The sequence below is a fragment of the Carcharodon carcharias genome, chromosome 5 (assembly GCF_017639515.1).
Source record: "Carcharodon carcharias isolate sCarCar2 chromosome 5, sCarCar2.pri, whole genome shotgun sequence".
In the NCBI taxonomy this organism is placed as follows: domain Eukaryota; kingdom Metazoa; phylum Chordata; class Chondrichthyes; order Lamniformes; family Lamnidae; genus Carcharodon; species Carcharodon carcharias.
In genome coordinates, this window is record NC_054471.1 from 71,112,913 (window position 1) to 71,137,743 (window position 24,831).

General features: G+C 41.8%; 1 protein-coding gene across 6 annotated transcripts in view; it reads right to left on the bottom strand.

Annotated features, from left to right (window-relative positions):
- The window catches only part of ahi1 (Abelson helper integration site 1), a 284,978-nt gene that overhangs the window by 228,322 nt on the left and 31,825 nt on the right, over positions 1 to 24,831 (bottom strand). For all 6 annotated transcript variants that reach the window (XR_005943129.1, XM_041188744.1, XM_041188742.1 and 3 more), the window contains 3 exons: positions 17,953 to 18,202; positions 11,158 to 11,350; positions 2,641 to 2,736 (listed from right to left, as the gene is read on the bottom strand). Coding sequence is in view for 5 of the 6 variants with exons in the window: in XM_041188744.1 (XP_041044678.1) it covers positions 2,641 to 2,736; positions 11,158 to 11,350; positions 17,953 to 18,202 (539 nt within the window). In the remaining variant the exon portion in view is untranslated. The remainder of the gene's footprint in view (positions 1 to 2,640; positions 2,737 to 11,157; positions 11,351 to 17,952; positions 18,203 to 24,831) is intronic.

Consider the following 24,831-nt stretch of genomic DNA (forward strand, 5'->3'; position numbering starts at 1 on the left):
CTGGCAAGGCCAACATTTATTGCCCATCCCTAACTGCCCACGAGAAGGTAGTGGTGAGCCTTCTTCTTGAACTGCTTCAGTCCATCTGGTGTAGCTACACCCAAAGTGCTGTCAGGAAGGGAGTTCCAGGATTTTAACCCAGCGATAGAGAAGGAATGATGGTATAGTTCCAAGTCAGGATGGTGTATGGGTTGGAGGGGAACTTGCTGGTGGTGGTGTTCCCATGTATCTGCTGCCCTTGTCCTTCTAGGTGAGCGAGGTCACGGATTTGGAGCCTTGGGTGAGTTGCTGCGGTGCTTCTAATAGATGCTACACACTGCTGCCACTGTTTGTCGGTGGTGAAGGTTGCAAATGGTTAGAATTTCTGCTTTTGACTGCTATCCACCAACAGCACATGTGGACAGATATGAAAATGTAGCAATTATTGCACTGGACTAGGGCCAATAGAGGCTGAGTGTTCAAATCCTACCATTTCAAATTTTTAAAAAAATGTTATTTTGTGGGATGTGGGCAGCACTGGCTAGGCCAGCATTTATTGCCCATTCTTTATTGCCCTTGTTCAGAGGGCATTTTTAAGAGTCAACCACATTGTTGGGGGTCTGGAGTCACATGACCAAGTGAGGACAGAAGTGAACCAGATGGGTTTTTACAACAATCGGCAATGGTTTCATGGTCAGACTTTTAATTCCAGATATTTATTGAATTCACATTCTACTACCTGCAATTAACTGAGGTAATTGAATCTGAAATTGAACTGAAGAGTCAAATGGGCTCGAAACGTTAACTCCGTTTCTCTCTCCACAGATGCTGCCAAGCCTGCTGAGAATTTCCAACATTTTGTTTTTATTTCAGATTTCCAGCATCTGCAGTATTTTGCTTTCATCTAAATAAAATCAGGGTAGGGACCAGAAAAAAAAAAGATATAAACCCAATGGTTCACTAATGTCATTCAAGGAGAGGAGAACACTGCCTGCACATGGTCTGGCTTACACATGCACTGTATAACTCTTGATACCACAAAGCAAGACAATAAAACATTCTCACAACATAACATCTCAGGGAAGTTATGAAACATCAATACAAGCACCCAAATCCTGAGCACAAACTTCTGAAAAAGAGAAATTGTTAAAAAGGGAAAACATTATACTTTATGATCAAAATGTCTGCTTGTACCCACTTGCTCAGGCTCTCAAATGAAGAGCAAATCAATGCAGATTCACCCCAGTACAAGTCTCTATGAGAGGAAGATTAAAATCAAAGAACAATGTTGAAATATAAAGTATAAAATTATTTTAGTCCGCTTTGGGCCCAGGTATGCTGCTCGCTTTGGGCCTAGCTAAATCTTCCCGTTGACTCTAGGGCAGGCATGTGAAGGCAGAAATAGCAGAATGCTCCATTTGTGTTTTGTATAAAGGGGTGGGGATGAGTGCTGTGCCCCTTTCCAGCCAAGGCTGCACTGGATTCTGAGTCCCCAGAGTGTCCATCTTAACCCGATATGAAGGAGCCATTGGAAGGATCTGCAGATAGGAGAAGGTCTGTAGATTTTATTTTCCTACTGGCACTTGATTATTCGTTCCAGTTGTATTTTAGATTTTACAAAAGCAAAATACTGAGGGATTCAGGAAATTTGAAATAAAAAGAAAATGCCAGAAAATACTCAGCAGATCAAGCAGCATCAGTGGAGAGAGATACAAGAGTTACATGTTTCAGGTAAATGACCTTATCAGAATTCATGTTCTTTTTGATCTAGCTTTCTCTAACAGCACTAAAAGGTTGCCAATTGGCATTCTCTGAATTGATGCATTTAGAGGCAGTCAAGGATATGGAGGGATGCCAGGCAGGTCAGGCTGTTCAAAATTTACTCTGTGCCATCCCATTTTCAGGGAGACAACAATGCATTTTGGCAGACTTTGTACTGGTTGAAGCTTCTCTGCCCATCAGTAGCAGTGCTAGCATGTGAAACCCCATTGTCATCTCTTGAGATGTGAATGTCTAACTGTTAAGTTGAAAGATTCTGAATGCTATCCTTTACATGGTACTGCTCAAAAGGGAGCTTTTCCAGAGTGATCTGTACCCAGCTTTGCTGCTTTGACCACATCTGCCAAGATACCACCACCAATTTCTGTAGGCGCTATCAAGCTGGCAAACATGGTGCTAGCCTGCATCCTCAGGGTCTGGATCAGTAGAGGGGCAGATATTGAGCTGTACTTTATCAGGACATCTGCGGCTCCCGTGCTATGTAAAGTTTGCATATACACAGGGACAGTCAGTCACAGTGGTGACCTAGATTTTGGCTGCATGAGCTTTGGGATGGCACTGTGGAACGGCAAAGAAGGCAAACATCTCACGCAGCAGTGCTTCGATTTCAGCAGCCAAAGAGGTTGCTCCCTTTTAATTCACGTACACACAATCTCCCTTTCCTCCAGCTGGCATCAGCCCCAACCCAATTAAGATGAGAATAATAACGAAAATTATCTAGACCGGAAAAGTGAGTGCTATTTACATTAACAGGTATCATGAAGCACAAACTAAATCAGAAATGACTTGTGTCAGAAACAAAAATCTGTCAAGGTCTTGAAAATATTGCAGCCAATTGCCTGCTTTGCACTTGAGAATACGGCTAGGTCCACAACACCTTACCTTTAGAAATGCCCAGGCTATTTTCCGCCAACCACCTTCACTACTTTGAGTTGCATAGTTGACTTTAGCTTCATCCATACTTACAAATTCAAGGATCTATAGAAGTATCGAATTAACCGATTAGAGCTTCAAACAAACCAAAACAAACAATGCAAAATGTCTAACTCAGAGTGACTCTGAAATACAGTTTAAATACTGTTAATAGGTAATTATAGAGGCTGCTATTCACAAGTCAGTAGCACAGAAAAAGAAGAAAAATAATATAATTACAGGATCATAAAAATATTGTGAAGAAAATTGAACACTAAAGGAAAAACAAGTGATGGAGATGAAGGAGGGAATATGGTGGGATCAGTGACTACTTTCTTTTATTCATGAGAGCGAAATACTGATTAACTATTCAAATGGAAGATTTTTAAATTACTGTGAAGATGAGCTAAATTCTTGATACAGCGATAAGGCCAAAAATCAGTTTTGCGCCATTATGAAACCAATTTGCGATTGTCCACTCCACTTGTCAATAGTGGACCGTATTTCCTGCTGCCACACGTTGGGAACATCATTTAAATATACTTGCATCTAGTTATAAGCCCTGCTCGCCAGAATCGTCCCCCCACACTAAATTTACTGCCCATCTCAGCATGACTTCGCAACAGTGTGCTTCAAGATTGCCTTTAAAAGGCATACGCCTGGCAACTTGAACTTTGAGGGGAGCTCAAGAGGTAACTCCACACAACCTTGCACAGTGCTCGTACCACTCATAGGGCATCAGGAAAAGGTTGCTATGCACTCGGCGGGGCACAGGCAAGTCATGTTTTCCTGGCTGACTTTCAGCACGGTGCCGGGGGCAAGGGCTCCACTGGGGCTCAAGCCAGGGAGGAAGGGGGTGAGAAAGCAGCCCATACTTGGAAATCCAAAGTGAGTATTCTTCGGCAGTAAAGACCGCTCAGCTGCAGCTCCTTTGATATGCATGGAGTCAAGCGTCTGAAGCCTTTCTGCTGACTCATGCAATGCAAAAGCATGAAAGTGCCATCAAATGCTCCAGAACTTTTCACCTCTCGGGCACAGGCTGCAAATTAATGTGTGTTTTAGGGGGCAGCAGAGCAACTGGCTGACTGGACAAGTTGCAAAAGGTGGTCTTGGCGCAGTCACTCGTGGAGGCGCTCACAGCCCCTTGTAATGTATTTATTAAGGTTGGAGCAGTATCCATTATGGTTCAAGCTAACAGCACAACCTTGCAGTGTGGGTGAGGAGAATGCCTGCGCCTAAGCTGAGAGCACAGCATGCAGTGCAGTGGCCAAAGTTGCTGCCAACTGGTCAAGTGGAGTGGAGTGGAGGTGGGTGGTGTTTTGGACAGGTAATGAACGCACTACACACTGCCCATCAAAGTGGTGGCTAGCACTCTCCTGCATGCATAAAGGGGCCATCAAACCTAACTGAGAAAGGTTCTTAGTACATCTTAGTACACAAGGTGACCCGCGCAGGGTCTTGCAAGCTTCCACACACAAGTGTATGCAGAAGGTTACAGATGCCAACTCACGAAAGCACAGAACTTTGTGCGTTTCACCCAGGGTCAGGAAAGACAGGAAACAAGAGTGTTGGGGCTTGCACATATCTCTGGGGTTTCCATAGTTACAGGATGCCATCGACAAACTCATGTGGCGCTTAGATCTCCATGGCAACAAGCATGAAGTACATCAACCACAAGGGCTTCCACTCACTGAATGTTTAGCTAGTATGTGACCACAAGCACATCCTGCAGATCTGCGCACGATTCCCAGCAAGTGTTCACTACTCCTACGTCCTTCGCAGGTCTCAGATCCCTGACATCTTCCAGGGTCCACAGAGGCTGCAGGGTTGGCTCCTCGGGGAAAAGGGCTACACACAGAGGACATGGCTGATGATGCCTGTTTAGCGGCCTCAGACTGCAGCAGAACGACAGCATAACGAGGCTCATGGTGTGACCCGAACCTTGGTGGAGCAAATTATAGGCATTTTGAAAATGAGGTTCCAGTGTCTCAACTGGTCTAGTTGCTTGCTGCGTGCTCCACAACCTGGTGCTATAACAGGGGAGGACCTGGCTGAGGAGGTGGAAGAGCTGCACATATCCTCCAACAAGAGAACGTCAAAGGGGATGACAATGATGAGGTCCTCAAAGGCGAGGATGCCTACAACGAGGCCATCGCACTGGCCAGATGAGTCAGGCCTGCTCCAAAGGCTTTCATAGCCGCAAGATTCGTGGAGGATGATGAAAAGCAGTGAGGACAGTCCAAACATCATCACCTTGCATCTGTGAATGTTTGACTCATGTGTGGCTGATGGCAGCGCATATACCCTCAGTGCTCAGGCTCATGTGGAGGCCCTAATAGTCATTAGATTCCAGGAGGATGACGACGACATGCAGTGAGGGTATTTCATAGATCTTCACATTGCCTCTGGTTGGCTGAGGGCAGCATGTTTGCGCTCTGTGATCAGCATCACATCATGGAGATGCAGCCATGAAACTTTTAAATGCACGTGATCCTTTGTCAGCCTTCAGCACCTGACCCCTTCAGGAGCACAGAGCCACTGGTCACAGATGCTGAAGAGATGGGAGCCTAGCCCCACCTCAAAAGGTGCTGAGAGCACATCGAGAGAATGATGGAAATCCATGACACCTGCCCTCAACATCGTGGCAGCAATAACAAGCACCATCAAGCAGGCATCACTAATGTGTCCAGTGAGTGTGAAGCCAGATCATTACTTTGGTATGAAGGTTATGCACTGCACAGGGAAGAGGCCCTGAACTGAGACACCTGCCTTTATCTTGTGTAGGAACCAAAGTTTTACATCTAAATGATACGAACGCTGCTCATCATAACAAGGAGCCATAGCAAAAGGAACATTCTTGGAAATTTATTTACAATAGTAAACATTGAGTACAAGTGATTAGCACCCGTGCCCAGGCTGTGCAACTATCAAGGAATCACAGAATCTTTACAGTGCAGGAGGAGACCATTTGGCCAAGTCAGCACTGGCTCTCTGAAAGAGCATTTCACATAGTACCACTCCCCTGCCTTATTGCCATAATGTTGTACATCATTTCTTTTCAGAAAGCATCCAATTCCCTTTTGAATACCTCGATCGAATCTGCCTCCACCACCCTTTCGGGAAGTTCGTTCGTCTCTAACCACCCCCTGGGTGAAAAAATTTTTCCTCACATCACATTTGCTCCTTTTGTCAATTATTTTGAATCTGTGCCCTCTAGTTCTTGACATTCTCTAAGTGGGAACAGTTTCACACTATTTGCCCTGCCATACTCCTCAGGATCTTGAATACCTCTATCAAGTCTCCTCTCAACTTTCTTTTCTCCAAGGAAACAGTCCCAACTTCTCCAATCTATCCTCATAGCTTAAGTTCTTTATCCTTGCCACTATATCTTCGTGCTCTCCCGACATCCAGAATGGAGTCGGAGGCAGCCTGCTGACCGTTATGCCCTGTCTGTGATGACCTTGGCAGGCATTGTCTGGGGGGCTGAGACTTGGAGGACCCCGGCCTGCCTTCAGGATCCTGCTGTGTGGCAGCGGCACCCTCCTTGGCCTATGGTTATGGAGCTGCAGGATAGAATTAATTCGGAATAGAATTAATAGTCACATGGAAAAATGTGGATTGAATCGGAACAGTTAGCATGGATTCGTTCAAGGAAAATCATATCTAAATAACTTGGGAGTTTTTTGGATAGTTAACAGAGATGGTTGATGAGGGCAAGGCATTGATGTGGCATAAATGGACTTCCAAAAGGCATTCGATACAGTGCCACACAAACTTGAGGAAAGTTATAGGTCATGGAATAAAAGGGACAGTAGCAACATGGATACAAAATTGGCTGAGGGATAGGAAACAGAATAACGGTTAATGGGTATTTTTCCCGGACTGGAAGCAGGCTTGTAGAAGTTCCCCAGGGGTTGGTATTGGGACCTTTGCTTTTTCTGATATATATAAATAATCTACATCTTGGCATGCAGGGGACAGTTTCAAAGTTTGCAGATGACACAAAACTTGGGAGAATTGTAAACTATGAGGAGGACAGAGTAGAATTTCAAAAGGACATTGACACATTGATGGAGTGGGCAGATAGGTGGCAGATCAGGTTCAATGCAGAGAAGTGTGAGGTGACACACTTTGGCACAAAGAACATAGAGAGACAGTACAAAATAAAGGACACTATTCTGAAGGGTGTGTAGGAGCAGAGAAAGCTGGGTGTATATGTACATAAGTCATTAAAGGTGGTAGGACAAGTAGAGAGAGCTGTTTCTAAAGCATACAGTACTCTAGGCTTCATTAATAGGGACACAGAATATATGAGCAAGGAGGTTTTGATGAACTTAGAAAGACACTGGTTAGACCTCAGCTGGATTACTGTGTACAGTTCTGGGCACCACACCATAGGAAGGACGGGCTCACCCTGGAGACAGTGCAGAAGAGGTTTACGAGAATGGTTCCAGGGATGAGACACTTCAGTTATGAGGAAAGGTTAGAGAAGTTGGGATTGTTTTCTTAGGAGAAGGCGGCTAAGAGGAGACTTGATAGAAGTTTTCAAAATCATGAGGGGTCTGGACATAGTAGACAGGGAGATACTGTTCCTGCTTGTTAACAAATAGAGAACCAGAGAGCATAGTATTTCTAGTGTTTTGCAAAAGAAGCAAACGCGAGGTGAGAAAAATCTTTTTACACAGCGAGTAGTTAGGGTTTGGAATGTACTACCTGGAAGTGTGGCGGGGGCAGGTTCAATTGAGGCATTCAAGATGGCATTGGATGATTGTTTAAATGGAAACAATGTGCAGGGTTATGGGGAAAAGGCAGGAGATTGGCACTAAGTTAAAATGCTCGGAGAACCAGTGGGCCGAATGGCCTCCTTCTGCACCATAACAATTCTGTGATTCTGTGTCACAGGAAGAAGGAATTTAGTTGGGCCAGACAATCCCAGAGTCACTTGGGTGGAAGGCACCATGGTGTGCACCTGCTGATCCTTCTCCCTTTGGGTACCCGAGGGCCACTGGCTAACTCCTTGAGGTGAAAGGGAAGCTGGAGTGAGGTCAAGCTGCCCTACACCCCTCTTGCATTGACATGGTTGGAGGCCAGCTATGGTGTCAGTGATGGAGTTCAGCCCATGCAGCAGTGCAGGACCGATGTCCCGGACTAAGGTCTTCATGGCGGTTGCCATCCTACCAGTGCTGACCACGTTGTATTGGCATGTCGGTGCTATCACCTCAGAATGAAGGTGGACAGACCTCTCCATCGTGCCTTGCAATCTGAGGAGTGCAGTGGATATCTCTTCCTGATGTAACATTTGCACCACACAAATGCCAGACAATGACCATCTCCAACAAAAGAGAATTAAACCATCGCCCCGTTGACATTCAACGGCATTATCATCACTGAATCCCCACTATCAACATCCTGGGGTTACCATTGACCTGAAACTGAACTGGACTAGCCATATAAATGCTGTGGCTACAAGAGTAGGTCAGAGGCTAGGGGTCTTGTGATGAGTAACTCACCTCCTGACTCCCCAAAGCCTGTCCACCATCTACAAGGCACAAGTCAGGAATATGATGGAAAACTCCCCACTTGCCTGGATGAGTGCAGCTCCCACAACACAAGAAGCTTGACACCGTCCAGGACAAAGCAGCCCATTTGATTGGCACCACATCCACAAACATTCACTCCCTCCACAGTTGCAGCAGTGCATACCATCTACAAAATGTACTGCAGGAATTCACAAAGGCTCCTTCGACAGCACCTTCCAAACTCACAACCACTACCATCTAGAAGGATAACGGCAGAAGACACATTGAAACACCACCACCTGGAAGTTTCCCTCCAAGTCACTCACCATCCTGACTTGAAAACATATCACTGTTCCTTCACTATCGCTGGGTTAAAATCCTAGAACTCCGTCCCCAACAGCACTGTGGGTGTACCTACACCACACAGACTGCAGCAGTTCAAGGAGGCAGCTGACCGCCACCTTCTCAAGGGCAACTAAGGATTGGCAATAAATGCTGGCCCCGCCAGCGAAGCACATATCCCGTGAATGAACACAAAATGTCCCTGAGCTTGCCTGTGCGGCTCCAGCAACTGAGGTATGACCGAGTCCAAAGGCTCTTCATCTGACTTGGGCTCAGCAGATGCTTGGCCTCCAGCAGTCCTCCGAGTGCCTGAAACCTGGGAAGCCCCTGCCGCAGCCTGCTGTGGATCAGACAGTACGATGTGCTCACCAGATTGTAACCGGAGGCTACTCTAGGACTAGGTCCCACCAAGGGGCGTGTCTCTGCACTGGAGGAGGGTATGGGTGAGTGCTGTGACATGTCTTCAATTAGGGCGCCATCAGATTCTTCTTCTGAGGTGTCTGTGGGGCTTGAGTCAAACACCTGGCTCGTGGACCCACTCAGCTGCTTCCCAGATGTGCCGACAAAAGGAAAGATAATTATTGCATGGCAGGGGACTGCGGAATGTGGGAAGTGACCCAGAGCATGGCTGTCTGGTGGGTGCCGCACTTCTGGATTCTCACTTGGTTAAGCACCGCTGAGCTCACCATCAGCACAGGAATGATCCAGATCATCACCGATCAGTTGGATGACTTTATTTTCAAAGTCTGTGAGGACCTTGATGTCAAGCATTCCACCATTCGAGACCTCTCCATTTTGTTGTGCGCCTGCTTGCCCTGCATGAACACAGATGGAAGGAGTGTAAGCAGGACACCTGCCAGGCCAGATGAGAAGGATGCCTGGAATGTACGGGTGGTGAATGGTGCCACTGACGGGATGAGGACACAATCTGTAGGGCAAATGAAAGGTATGTGTGAGTGTGTGAATGTTGGTGTTCCTTGAACTAGTAGTAAATGAGATCCCTATGGATGTGTGATGGTTTGAGTGCATGAGTTGAGAGTGACGAGAAAAGAGAGTTATCCTAGCAGAATGAAGATCATTCATCCCCTTTTGGCACTGGGTGGCTGTCCTCCTTCGCAAGGCATTGGCACTGACCACCATTGCCACCACCTCCTGTGCTGGATTGGTGACCTTATAGCTGATCATCGCCCAGAGCAGAGGTTGAGGACTTCACAGCAGTCCTCCACTGGGTCCAGTGGGTACTTGAGAGAATCGTCACTAAATATGGGGGGCAGTTAAGGCTTTCCAGCAGCTTCTGATCCCTTGGAGAGTGCTAGCCTTGTGCAGGGGCGCCCTCTAAATATGGCGCCCGGATTACTGAACCCGAGGTGATGGTGGGACAGGTGAATCAGAGGCCGCCCACCAGCAATCTGGCCTGCTTCCCGAGAACGCATTATTAATGAGGTAGGATGCGCTGGGAATGGGACAATACAGCATGAAAACCCACCATTGCAGCCAGTGGGTAAAACATCCTGTTTCCACCAGCTACTGCACAGTGCAAATCTGGGATGATTCTGCCCTTGGTCTCACTGTGGAGTAGATTAGTCGCTTATGTGGTAAAAGCCTAAATATTTATTTTCATGATCTCGATTTTCATTACCTAGAAAGATGACGTGGGAGTTTTGCCTTTAGGTTTGAGCAGGTACCTGACCAAATGCAATCAATAGGAAGTGTACTATGCCTGTGAGTGAAGGGATGCACTTCTGTGCCTTAGCTGGCCTTGCACTAGGACCAAGAGGTGGTAGGAGTGCAGCTGCAGGCCTTCAGAGTCTACAGCTGTTCTTCCTGCCCATAGACCTTCTGGATTCTGCTGGGAGGGGAGACAAATTTTCATACCTGTTTCCAATAGCCTAACCTGGTGGAACTTCCAGTCCACAGAGGGTCACAAATCTCAATACCATGATTATTCAGGTTCCCGTACACTGAACGACAATGGAGTTACATTGAGAAGAAACAGCAGCAGAAGGCTGGGAGCATTTCATTCTGTCTCACCTAAATGTTAAATTAGGCTTGCACTTACTTCAGGTGCTCACTAAAGTATTCTACCTTGGGAAATCTGGAAATCCCAGGGCAGCGTAGCAGAGATGAAATATGGTGCAATGCATCTTCATCCCTTTTTCCACTTACTGAGCCTGAAATTGAACATTGCCACGGCACAATGATATGGAAGACCTCTCTTTGTTATCTGCCAGTCTAACTTCATGGTATACAATCATATTGATTAAATCTATGCAGTTTTAAAAAATGTATTTAATATTTTAAAATAAAATTCACCTCCATAATCACAAATGTGAGGCTTGGGGTTTAGGATTTGCAAAATGGCAGAACTGTGAATTCAGTAGGGGGAAAAAAAAACAAGGCCTATACTACTGTTTTCAATAGCAAGTCCTACACTTTGGATCTAGCTCTAACTTTGATGAGCATGCATGCGTATAAGTTAAACTAATCTAAAACATTCAAAAAAGTTAGTTTGCTCATTCCAAAATATGCTTCTGTAAACTGCTCACTAGGTCTAATTAGCATATAAAAATTTAAAAAGGACATAGTACAGAATCGGTGTGCAGTATCCAACCAAAACATTTGATACCTCAAAGAACAGAAGGCTACAAGGTGAATCCAAGAATTCTTGAAGAAAGTAACCAAATCGTTCATTGAAGATAATTTGCTCCTCCCATGCTGGAATTGGCGACTTTTTTTTCCTAAAATCATACGGCTGTGTCATTATGGGAAGGATGTGCTCCAGGTTCTCTTGCTCATAATATGAAGTGACAGGTCGATTGCTATCAACATGAAAGAATTCAAATGACAAAAAAAAAGGAAATGTTTTTAAAGTTTCAAATCTCCAAGAGCTTTTTATTACAGAAAAGTTTTGGCTAATAAATTCAAAGCATTTTTTTTAGCAAATGGGGCCCATCAGTTTCAAAGACTTAAACAATGCATAAGGGCAAAATTTTAAATTGATTTATGAAAACGTCATTAGGTCCTTGTCCACACTGACTGCCTTTGTTTAAAATCATGCTACAATTTATGTTGGCCCAAGTGGTTATTTTCTTTAAAAATAAGTAATGCTTTAAGCTATGGCACCGTGGGTCACAGATTCCTGCATCAGCAAAATCTCAAAATCAATAGATTTCAAGACATACAGCTTTTGATCTTTGCTCATCAACATTTCAATCTGTAAAAGCGATTTAAATTAACCAGTACTATTGTGACATTATCAGAGTTAAGGGCAAAAAAACAAAAGTTAATTTAAAGATAGGATTTGAACGCTAAGGGAAGTCAGAAAGTATCAGACACACAGGCTACAAACTTTCAAACACCCTTATGGATATAGGCCAGGATTTTTCAGTCAGCATGTGGGGGTGGGCTCAACACACCGGTGGGCAAAATGATGCGCGATGACGTTGGGCCTGCATCCCGACATCATTGCACTGTCTCTTGGCATTTCGCTCGGCGGCCATGCACCAGAATCGGCTGCGTGCCTGCCTATAATTGATAGGCATATTAAGGCCACTAATGAAGTAATTAATGCCAAGTTTATGCTGCCCGTCCAGCCTTATGGTTAGCGAGCAGGCAAAAAGGCCAAACAGCCTTCACGCTTTTTAGGAAACCTCATCCACGAGCGGGATGAGGTTTCCTAAAACTTTTACTACTTAAATAAAAAATTTCAAATGAAAAATAAAAACATCCCATGTCACATGAGGGGACATGTTTCATTAAATTTTTAATGTCTTTAACAGTTTTTTTTAAAAACCACTTCAATCTCCAAGGCATATGTGCATGCACGCAAAACAGCACTGGACCTGACTCTCCCTCCTCCTGTACAGGTAGTGCTACCGCTCGTGTACTATGCTGGGTGGGCCTTAATTGGCCCGCCTGTGTAAAATGGTGGCGCGTAGCCAATCGTGGGCGGTAGTAGACTCCCCGACCGCGACTGCCCCCGCCCACTCCCACCGAGCCCGCCCGACACAGGAAAATTTCAGGCTGTAAAGTTGTGCTAGCTGCATGGGAGGTTGTAAAATGTTAACATCTGTTCGGAAAAGGAGAGAGAGATAAACCACAGATAAATATAGACAGATCAGCTCATCAATAGTGGAAGGTTTTTAAAGGCTATAATACAGGATAATCTTAACCATTTAGAATATTTGGATTTGTTAGGACAGCCAACAGGGGTTTGTAAAAGGCAAACGATATCTGTGAACAGTGATGTCACTCAGGGGGAGGGGGGGGTCATGTAACATTTTTATATAAAAGTGATCTGGACTCTGGTATATCAATATTTTCGGAAGATGAACAGAGAGAAAAGAAAAATAACTTATATTTATATTGTGTCGTTCACAATATCAAGGCACCCTAAAGCAATTTAGAGCCAGTTAAGCACTTTAAGTGAAGCCACTGTTGTAATCTTCCCACAAACAGAATTGTGAAAAATCACCCGATAATGTCATTTTAAAAAGTGACGGTGACTTTGGGACAAATATTGGTCAGGACACAAGGGAGAACTGCCTTCCCTGTTCTTCCCCGAAGTGTAATCTTATACATCCACCTGCAAGGGTGGCTAAGGTCTCAGAGGTTAACATCTCAGTTGAAAGGCAGCAATCCCAACATCATAGTACTTCCTCTGTGTCGCACTAGAGTATCAGCCTGGATCTTTCACTCAAGTTTGTGGAGTGGGCTTAAATCCACAACCTTCTGATTCAGAAGGGAGAGTGGAGTGGGGTTATCACCAAGATAAAAAGAAAACATTCACTTAAATAGTGCTTTGCACACCCTCAGGATGTCTCAAGCTCTTCAGAGCCAATTGATTTTTTTTTATATAGGCAAAACTAGAAGTCAATTTTCATACAAAGAAGTTCAACAAACAGTAAATGAACAGATAACATATTTTGCTACTATTGATCAAGTACTATTGATAAATGTTGGTCAGGATACTGAGAGATACTTCTCCGAACAGTGGCATGGGATCATTTCTGTCCATGCATTTTTAATATGTTTTGAGGGAAAGGGAACTCAAGCATTGCACTGACTGGTGTGTATGGACACCTGAAGCCTGCACTGGAACCACTGCAAGATACTCACTGCAGCAGTGTGATGGAAAGGTAGACCTTGCCCAAAAGTCTATGCCGACAGAAAAAAAAAATTACATATTAAAAAATATAAAATAAATTTTAGCTTAATTAAATGGAACAAAAAAATAAACTCCTGGACCTTCCTTTCCCTGTAATTCAAATGTTCAATATTATGAAGGAGATTGTTAATGTTTTCCAGACAAATGATTTACTATGGTAAAAGGGAAGCAAGGTAAAACTTTATTCCACCCCCACAATAAATTACTAGGGAAGGAGGGAGGAACATTGAAGCACATAGTAGGAATTGCTTTAAGAGGAAACTAGACCTATTTTTAAAGATAGGTGGGATTATAGGATGGGATGAGAAGGCATTTAAGGGTGTATTATCAAATGAAAGTGCAAAGACCAGATGGAGCTTATGGCCTTTATCCTATCTTAAAAATTATGTTTAATTTACTATTTATTGATAACCTAATTATGTTCAATGTGTACTCTAAAGGCTGTTATTTTATAACCCGGACTTTTTACAATTTTTCACTTCAACCAATATGAAGTACTTGATATATATTACAGAACAGAACAAAATATACATGTGCCTTATTCTACTGGTTTGCAGTAACAAATAAACTCTGAATGGCAGCATTAACTTGACTAAGTTGATAACACTCCCACTGCTGAAGGAGATGGGTTCAACCCTGTTCCAGACTTCGTCCAGTACATTACAGTATAACCCTGAGGAAATGATGCATTTTCAGATTTGCTTCTTTGGATGAAACATTAAACTGATAACCCTGTCTACTTGGTCCAATGGATTTTAAAGATCACATGAAATTACTGAGTAACGTGTTCTCCATCAACCCTGCATCAGCTGACAGAACTACAAAACATACCAACATGTCTTTCATTTTTGTTTTGGTATTTTGCTGCATGACAGTACCAGCCTTACAAAGTAAATAATTGTATCTGAAGGCTTTTGAAGCACTTCAGAAAGATGTGAGGAGGTGCTATATAAATACAAGTCCTTCTTTCACTGTTAGTTGAGTACTTTTATTCACATAACCTTGCAGATTTACTCAGACCAATAGCTATGAAAGTCACCTCATTTCGTATTCCAAAACATGGAACACCAGTTATGACGTGCTGCCTATTAATACAAACTATAGCTTTACCACAGACAAATGTTAGTCACATATGAAAATCATTCCTGTAATATTGAGCATCTTTATTGGCTTGTGGTTTTGCAAAATATTGCATGCACAGTATTCAAAGCCTGCATGAGAGAATTACAAAATGACTAAATTCCTATATTTGGTTGCAAAGTATGGCCTAACACTACTGATGACCAATTTGCAAAATCAGTTTTATTGATGCAATAGTTAAGGGGTGTTCCGAGCAAGTTAGAGGATAGAACAAACATCATGTCTCGTATTCCAATCTGAATTTTCTCCTTATCAGTTTATTTCAGAAATGTGTCATATGCTGAACAAGATGCACATTTATTGCAATTGAGGGGGAGAAATAAATAGTCCAGCTAGAGTGCCATTTACTATATGCCACTGCACACATACAGACTTATACACTAACTACTACGCTAATGCTTTTCAATGCCAAACCAAAAGTTTCTTTAATCTAAACATTGAACTGTTATTTAATCCAAAATGCACATTTCCAATTTGAAGTGCGCCGCATACAGAATGAAGTGTATTTTATATGCTTCCACCAAGAGAATCAGTTTGAGCTCCGTGTCCTTAATCTTCTCTCATTTCTGTTTTAGGCTCTTCTTGCATTGTTAAATTTTGTTTCATTTTTGAAAAAGTCTTTAACTCACTTGCATTTAAAAACAATTTGAGGGTAAAGGGCATAATTTCCTTACATACAATAGAAAAGACTTGTCCAAGGACTCTATACATTTATCTCAAAAGAAAAAATTATTTCTGCCATTACAAAATATAATAAAGAGGGTTCACCAATGCTCACTGAACTAGTCCAAGGTCAATCACAGCTTCCCTGTTAGAACGTGGAAGATCAGCAATTGTTCTGGCTTTTGATCACTTTCTAGTGACTACTGCTGGAAGTGGATGCATATCGACCTTGGCTCAGTACAGGACTGGACTCAGCTATGATGCCTCCTGCAGTCAAATGGTCTCGCAAAACTTGCCATTAAGACTCACATATGAAAAATGGCCAATTGCGGGAGGATACTTACCCAGCAATAAACATGGGGAAGATACTTATGGGTTTCGCATCAGAGAGTACGTAACAGAATATTATATAAACAAATGAAATTTCTTTAAAAAAAATACAGGTAGTCTAACAGAAAATTAACAAAAAATACCATTTAGCAATTCAAGCAAGTCTGTCAAACTGTCCAGAAGCTTACTGCACTTACAAAAACAAATCTGGCAATCTGAAATAAAAACAAAAAATGCTAGAAATACTCAGGTCAGGCAGCAGCTGTGGAAAGAAAAACAAAGCTAATGTTCCAGGGCTGTGATTTTAGACCTGAAACATTAACTCTGTTTTTCTCTCCACACAAGCTGCCTGACCTACTGAGTATTTCCAGCATTTTCTGTTTTTATTTTATTGTCCTTGTTTGTGCTAAAAGTTATTAAATCTATCATTGCTAAATAATGCTCAAAATATCCTTCACATCAGGGTGTGGTAAACACTTTTCATTTCTCATTGACTGGGATGCTGGCCATAAGCTTTAGGAGCAGAAGTAGGCCATTCGGCCCATTGAGTCTGCTCCGCCATTCAATGAGATCATGGCTGATCAGATAATCCTCAACTCCACTTTCCTGCCTTTTCCTCATAACCCTTGATTCCCCCACTAATTAAAAATCTGTCCATTTCAGCCTTACATATACTTAACGGCTCAGCCCTCTGCAGTAAAGCCTGCGGTAAAGTGGCATTGCCTTGAAAACATTTTAGCTTGTGATAATTTGAGATTGGATAAACCTAATGTTATAACTCAGACCTGAGTGGGGGAAGCTATTCTGGTTTTACATCCAGGCTGAAACAAGTCACGGGAGGATCAAAATCTGAAGAGATAGTGAAAGTTTTAAAAAATTTCCTGTGAGAAGTCAGGTGGAGTTGGAATGCTCTGGGCTCACCATTCCCTCAACCCAACCACAAGACTCTCCTAGAACATCCTTTGCCTCTCTTAGCCAAGTAGAGACTGGTGACCAGAAGGCTGGCAGTTTTTCTTCCCACCCTGCCACCCCCGTTCCATCCATTCCAGTTAGGTGAATCAGCAGTATGTTAATGAGACCCAGGAATTAAAACAGCTAGTGTTTCACGTTTTCTGGCTGAATTTATCATAAGTCACTAAAAAGCAGTTCTTTGTTTTTGTGGTCCATGATGCATGGACATATGCCTATGGTCTACAAACACGTGCTAGATATGAAACTTCCAACACACTCACTGATAACCTCACTAATTTCAACAAGTACAAGAATACCATGCAAACAAATTTGAAGTCTTGTCTTTCAAAGAGACTTACTTGATCACCAACTATCCTGTAAACTTATTAAATTGTACACCAACCTCCAGTGTCCACAAATTCATATTTATATAGCACCTTTATTGTAATAATGTGTCCCAAGGTGCTTCACAGAAGCATAATGAAACGCAACATGACCAGTTAATTAAAGGCAAGGTTTCACACTCATGGTACAAGTCCTCCCCTTCTAGATGGTTTAGTAACTAACATGTTCATTGGAGTCAGTAGTTTATAGCATCAAACTTCAGAAACAAAAGCATGTAACCTAATCTAACATTTCAACACAGTACTGAGTGTGTGCTGCGCCATTAGAAGTGTCATCCTTCAAATAAGACACTAAATTCAAGCCCAGTTTGCCTTTGTAAATGTGTTAGAAATTGTTTAGCTCAATGTGAAGAACAAAGAGTTCAACCAGTATCCTGGCTAATACTTATTCCTTGATGAACAACATCAAAACAGATTTAACTAGTCATTTATCTCTTTGCTGTTTGTTGGGCATTACTGTGTAGAAATTGGAAGCCTTGTTTCCCAACATTAAAACTAAATTTCAAAGATAAATAATTGGTTTTAAAATGATTTGGGACAGCCTGATGACATGAAAGGCTCTCTATAAAACCCCTTCTTCCTTTTGTAGCTGATGTTTAATTGCATTGAAGTTTTATGTCAACACTGAAGTCTTATGCCATCTTACAAATGTATAATGGTCATCCCATAATTATAAATTATGTAAACGATTTCTTTGCATTCTGAATCACCAATTCAATTTATGTATCGTTTGAGTCAACAGATTTTTTTCAGCATTGCATCTCACCTGTGTTCTTTCTTTATATATTGCCCCGACACTTCATCAACAACATGAACTTTCACTGAGGGATGTGACGTCAGAATATCTGTTTTCAATAGGTCTGCTCTGTGGATATATACACCGAGGACCAGGTTGTCATCAGTCAAGTACTTTCGCTTCTGCTGCTGAACTTCAGTCTCTAACTCAGGAGTAGTTTCTTCAGCTTTAGGATATCCTTGCATTATCTCTTCTTTGATCTCCATTTCCTCTGCTCCTGCTGTTGACATGGAGGAATATCATTATTGCAATTGCATTTTTTAAAAAACCTCTCTCTGAAAGTTACATTAGGGTACTCAAAAGTGACATACCCTCTTCCCAGCTTGGCCTCTCCTTTTCATACCTCTCCCGTCCCAATAGGGAAGCTGATATTACAAACTTGTGAAGCCTGCACTTCTATCTTTTCTGTAACACTGCACAATAGGTCAATGACCCAGGTGTCATGCTTTTAAAAATAACAAATGTGTGTATTATAACCCATTTTTGCCAGGCACAATTAGCTTTATTCTTTTTAGCAACTGGTGAAAATATTCCATATGAGTAGGGTTCCAATGGCACTACTGTAACTGGGTCAAAATCCTAGAGCTCCCTTCCTAACAGCACTGTGGATGTGTCTACATCAGATAAGACTGCAGCGGTTCAAGGTGGTGGCTCACCACCACCTTCTGAAAGGCAATTAGGGATGGGCAACAAATGCTGGCCTTGCCAGTGAAGCTCACATACCATGGAAGAATAAAAGAATTATCAAATATTACACATTAGTAGTATTTGGCATAAGAACCCCCTTTATATAAAGTAACACTGGCTTCCCATTCCATTTTCCTGTCATGCCTATCAATTTCACTTACCTCTAACGGAGTCCTCCAACATTACCCTACTAAGTTGGCAAAGTTGTTTACCTACTTCTTAAGACGTCCCAGCTACATTTCCACATCAGGCACTACTAACATCTGCAGTAGCTCCAAGTTGGGTGGTGCTAAGATAAGGTCACAGGCCCAATACTCCTGCCCTCCTTCATCTATGGCCGGATCCTCCAAGTTGTAACTTCTAAAATGACTTCAAGTCCCTACCACTGTTGCCTTCCCCCATCATGATCATGATCCCAGCCTGACTGTCGACTCCCAGAGCCAAAACCTGCATTCCCAGATGTTGTCAAGAACAAATCTCCTGCATTTTTAAAAGCAACAATACTTTTTTTGACACAAAAAAATGTGCCAGGGTGCTTCATAGAGGATAAAGGCAATGGGCATCGAATCTTTATGAGAGGATGACTGAATAATACAGAGATGTGTTTTGAGGAAGCTTTTTAAAATGAGAAGGTAAAGAAGCAAAGGAACGTAAGGAAAACTTTTCCAAAGAGCAGAGACAGGTCCATTGTTTTTCAGAAATAAAAACAGAAAGTTCTGGGAAAACTCAGCAGGTCTGGCAGCATCTTAGAGAGAGAAACAGAGTTAACATTTAAAGTCCAATATCGAAACATTAACTCTGTTCCTTCCTCCACAGGTGCTGCCAGACCTGAGTTTTTCCAGCATTTTCATTTTTATTTCAGATCTCCAGCATCTGCAGTATTTTGCTTTTATTCCACTATTTTTGTATTATTTAACAATATGTCTGCTAATTCCCGTGTTGCATGAGCCACAATGTCCTCCAGTTAAACATGGCCTTAAAAATTACACTGATTGAGAATGTCTAAGTCTCTTTGCTGAAGGATGTGTTCAACCTTTTCCTGTCAATTTATATATCACTACAATATTGTTGCGTATGTCTCATGGATGCCTTTTACTAGTGTTGTAACTTCTTTTTCTGTTTTCATGTATGTATATCTCGGTCTGCCCACTGGTCTTGCTTCCCAGAAATACCAGTCTCTGCCCCTTTGTGCATTTCAGTTCCAATTTCCTTTGCCCAAAATCTCTTTTCGTTCTTTGTCCTTAGATTTTCTCTCTCTTTCTGTCCTCTCGCTTGATCTGCTTCTTTTATCCAGCAATTCGCTTTTCTGACTCTAACCCTAAAACTTAAACATCTGTCTCCCCTAATTTCTGTTTCTTTCATCTCTCATTTTCTCTATAGCTCCAATACTTTTATCTTCTATGTTTCAACTGTATCTTTTTCTGGCCCATAATCAGTGTGGGTAAATTGATCATCTTTAGAAAGGAGCAATAGTAGGAGCTAAAGGCCCTTGAATAGGCCATGCATCATATAATCATTGGCCTGCACATCACTAAAAAGGTTCTCAGAGGAAGAGAAGGCAGTAAGGGAAAGGGCTAGGTAATAGTGAAAAGATGGAACAGCAGAATTGGTAAGGTGGTAAGGTGGTAATACTTGGCAATAGAGGGTGATGAAACCTAAAGAGAAAAAACAACCTAAAGGCACTAAAATAATAAAATGTAAATGAATTTACAGAAGTTTTCCTGTTTATAAGCACCACAGAAAACTGAAAAACAATACATATGTGGCTGAAAAATCCATTTTTTAAAATTTGCACTGTAGGTCCGACATGTGGCCAGATCCCATAAAACTACATTCTCAGTGTAGCATTACAGCTAGTGGGTGACACCACACTTAATACAATGTCTGATAACATCTTTAACAATTAAACCAATTATTATCATCTATAGGCACAGTGTTGTAGTTAAATGTGGGCACTATTATAAGGACACAGGTTTATAATTGATATAGGGTTTTCATTGCATCATTCCCCACAGATAATGAATTAAACATATAATAGGAGAGAAAACTGCTAACTTGCTATATGGAAAATCTTGCAAACACATGACAATAGTGACACCTACTGGTGCTAGCTCTCCTTTTAATTTCATATGTGTAAAAGAAAGAATTAGCTCGATAATTACTTACACATTTGTCCACGAGAAGAACTAAATTCAATATTACTTATTTGATAAAATCTATGGCAAGTGAAATTTGTCTTTGGTTTATCATAAAACCTCTGAAAATAGGCATACAAATAAGATATTAAATTAATTTAATGGCACTATAATTAATGTTTAAAAATGGAAGAGTTATCTAAAAAATGTAGGAATATTAATTAGGGTGCACAATAATTTTACAATAAAGAATTGAGCTTTCTTTAAACACATTTTTTTTTATAAAGTTATGCCCTATTCATAAAGCCAAAGATCTCATACTTTTTTTCAGTAGCCTTCCCAGCTTGGTCCTCTCTCCTAAGAAGAATATTAAAAGAAAACCTTGAAGGGATTTTGATAGAGTAAATAAGAAAAGCTGCTTTTAGTTGAAGGAGGGTTGGTAACCAGAGAACATAGATTTAAAGTAATTGGCAAAAGAACCGGGACTGAGATGAGAAAAACATTTTTTTAACAGTGAAATGTTATGATTTAGAATGCACTCTCTGAAAAGTAGATGAAAGCAGATTCAATAATGATCTTTGAAAAGAAACTGGATAAATATATCAAGGAGACAATTTTTCAGAGTTATGGTGAAAGAGTAGGGGAGTGGGACAGCTTTTCCAAACAGCCAGCACGGGCACAATTGATATCATTCATTAACTGAGTGTTGCTGGAGAAACAGGCATGAAGATATGCCATCACTTGCTTGCAATCCTTTCTATCCCCTGTGGGCAGGGGTTGGGAGTTGGCAAGATGCATCTCCTATCACATCATTAAGTGTTTCATCCTTCAAAGTAATTTTCAGAACCTGCTTATAAGCATTATCAACCTTCCATTTTTAAATTCTAAAATAATTCTAAAAATTATTTATATTTAATTCTTTATAAACAGGCCATTAACTTTGTTAATTTTACTCACTCACAGGATGTGAGCATTGCTGGCAAGGGCAGCAATCTACTATTCATCCTGGATTCCCCTCAAGAAGGTTTTGATGATGAGCTGCCTCGGCCATTTCACAGAGCTGTTAAGAGTCAGCCACAAAAGATAAAAACAAAAAAACTGCGGATGCTGGAAATCCAAAACAAAAACAGAATTATCTGGAAAAACTCAGCAGGTCTGGCAGCATCGGCGGAGAAGAGTTGACGTTTCAAGTCCTCATGACCCTTCGACAGAACTTGAGTTCGAGTCCAAGAAAGAGTTGAAATATTAAATATCTTTTCTTCTCCGCCGATGCTGCCAGACCTGCTGAGTTTTTCCAGGTAATTCTGTTTTTGTTTTGAAATATTAAGCTGGTTTAAGGTGTGTGTGTGTGTGTGTGTGTGGGGGGGGGGCGGAGAGAGAGAGAGAAGTGGAAGTGGGGGGGGGGGGTGTGGTTATAGGGACAAACAAGCAGTGATAGAAGCAGATCATCAAAAGATGTCAACAACAATAGAACAAAAGAACACATAGGTGTTAAAGTTGGTGATATTATCTAAACGAATGTGCTAATTAAGAATGGATGGTAGGGCACTCAAGGTATAGCTCTAGTGGGGGTGGAGGGAGCATAAAAGATTTTAAAATATTTAAAAATAATGGAAATAGGTGGGAAAAGAAAAATCTATATAATTTATTGGAAAAAAAGGAAGGGGGAAACAGAAAGGGGGTGGGGATGGAGGAGGGAGCTCAAGACCTAAAGTTTTTGAATTCAATATTCAGTCCGGAAGGCTGTAAAGTGCCTAGTCGGAAGATGAGGTGTTGTTCCTCCAGTTTGCGTTGGGCTTCACTGGAACAATGCAGCAAGCCAAGGACAGACATGTGGGCAAGAGAGCAGGGTGGAGTGTTAAAATGGCAAGCGACAGGGAGGTTTGGGTCATTCTTGCGGACAGACCGCAGGTGAAGAGTCAGCTACGTCGATTTGGGTCAGGAATAAGATATAGAGCAAATCGGGCAAGGACAGCAAGTTTCCTAGCCTAATGGGCATCAATGAATCAGATGAGTTTTGCAACAGTGTGAAAGCCATTACTGATAATACGAGCTTTTCATTCCAGATTTCTTGTATTAATTGAATTCAATTCAGAAACTTGCTATGGTGGTATTTGAACTCTCAAGATTTCTGTCAGATTAGTACTCCGGGCTCTGGATTATTAGTCCGGTAATATAACCACTATGCTACCATACCTGTGAGATTTGTTTCAGTGTGATGTGAAAAAAAGCTCTATACATAGGTTATAGGGCACTTTGGGGCTGTCCAATGTACACAGAGGAAAAAATCATTCCTGAAGTTATTTTCTACAAAAAAAAATGGCCAGAGTTTTGCTGGTTTTGCAGAGCCATCAGTGCTGGTATTGATGGGAAATATCACATGTATTACAGTGCATTAAAGTACTTTCCAAATCACATTGCACAACAAAAGCAAAGAAAAATTGACTTTCTCATTTTGACTTAGGCAAATACTTTGTGCAGCTCTCCTAAAACCAAGCAAATGAATCAGAAATGAGTAATCGCTTCTCGCATGGCGTGAAATTTTAACTTTTATTACCTGAAAATAAACTCAGGTGCAATGTAAAATGGGTGGCTAATTTTCTATCATTCTTCACCTGGCAATGAACTTAAAATTGTCCCATCTGTGTGAAGTGATCACAATTTTTAAAAAATATACTGTACATGTACACAAATGCAAAGGAAAAATAATGCTGGGAAATGGAACCCTTTCCCATTTCAGGCACAAACAGCCAGGTTTTCAAAACGAGGTTGGCAAACTGATGCCCAGATAATTTCTGGCTCCTGACCCCTGCACTGCCAAAGCATCACTCACTCAACACTATTTTTAAATGTAAATGCCCTAACTGGACAGGGGGGGATTCTGATGCCCAATTAGTGGCACCGAGCCTTTCCAGGAGGCAGGAGCTGCCAGGAGAGTGCAAGTGGCAAAGGCAGATGGCAGTCATGACGGGGCCTGCTGCTGCTGCCTTGCTTAAGAAAGCAATTCTTTAGAGGGTGAACAGCTTTAAATCAAAGGAAATTGGCCATACAGTCAAAACAAAGGCAGTGCATACATGCCGATGCAAGATCCACCAGGTACAGGCACTTTACCTCAAACAAAAATTCAGCTCTTCTCGCACTGAACCCGACAACTCAGTACTAGCATAGAGCAGACTGTTTGAGTTCACCCAACTGAAAACCCCATCCTTGCCCTCCCCAGCCCATTATAAAGCAAGTTTCCTGCTCCTTCCTGCCCACCTTCTGTTTAAAAATCGAGGTGTGTACCAGAGGCATTGGGATCCAGAGGTAGCTTTGGGAATGCAATCTTTAAATTGTGCCTGCAACCGATCCTGCTGTCAAATAAAAATCCTGCCCAAAGTGTCAGCACCAAACATGCCTAGGTTGGCATTTTATGAACAGCTGTATTGTTAAGCATGGAAGGAACTTTTCTTTGCATCTTAATACTAAACACAACAGTATGTACGACAACAGCACAATGCTTCCATTTTATAGTTTAGCCATGGTTGCGCCCTCTCCAAGAACGACTGCTAATTTAGTTCCAATTAATGTCAAGCCGAGGCACATGCTTTACACTTTAGACCAATAGGAATGAAGTTGAGACTGCCCCAATTTGTAAGTCCCTCAATACCAGCATTAAGAGATATTTAATCCGTAAATTCAGGCTAAACTTGAGCCAAACTTCAGATGAAAAGGTGTTATGATAATCCACTGCACCAGTCAATTACCCCTTACACACATGATCAACTGGACCTCTCAAACCTTGGTTTTGTGTGCGTGACATTCTTTAGTCTCTTCTTCTCCATCTCCTTCCCTACCCCCCAAAACCCCAAATATCAAGATGCAATTAGTTCAAGCTCATACATCATTTACATGTCATACAAGTAACTTAGTTTTATTCTTTTTGAAATTACACCAATTATTTTTAAATAGAAAAACATGACTGACTTTGGTACCAAATTTTACATCAAAAATGTCCTCTTAATGAAATATCAAAGTATATTGTTAT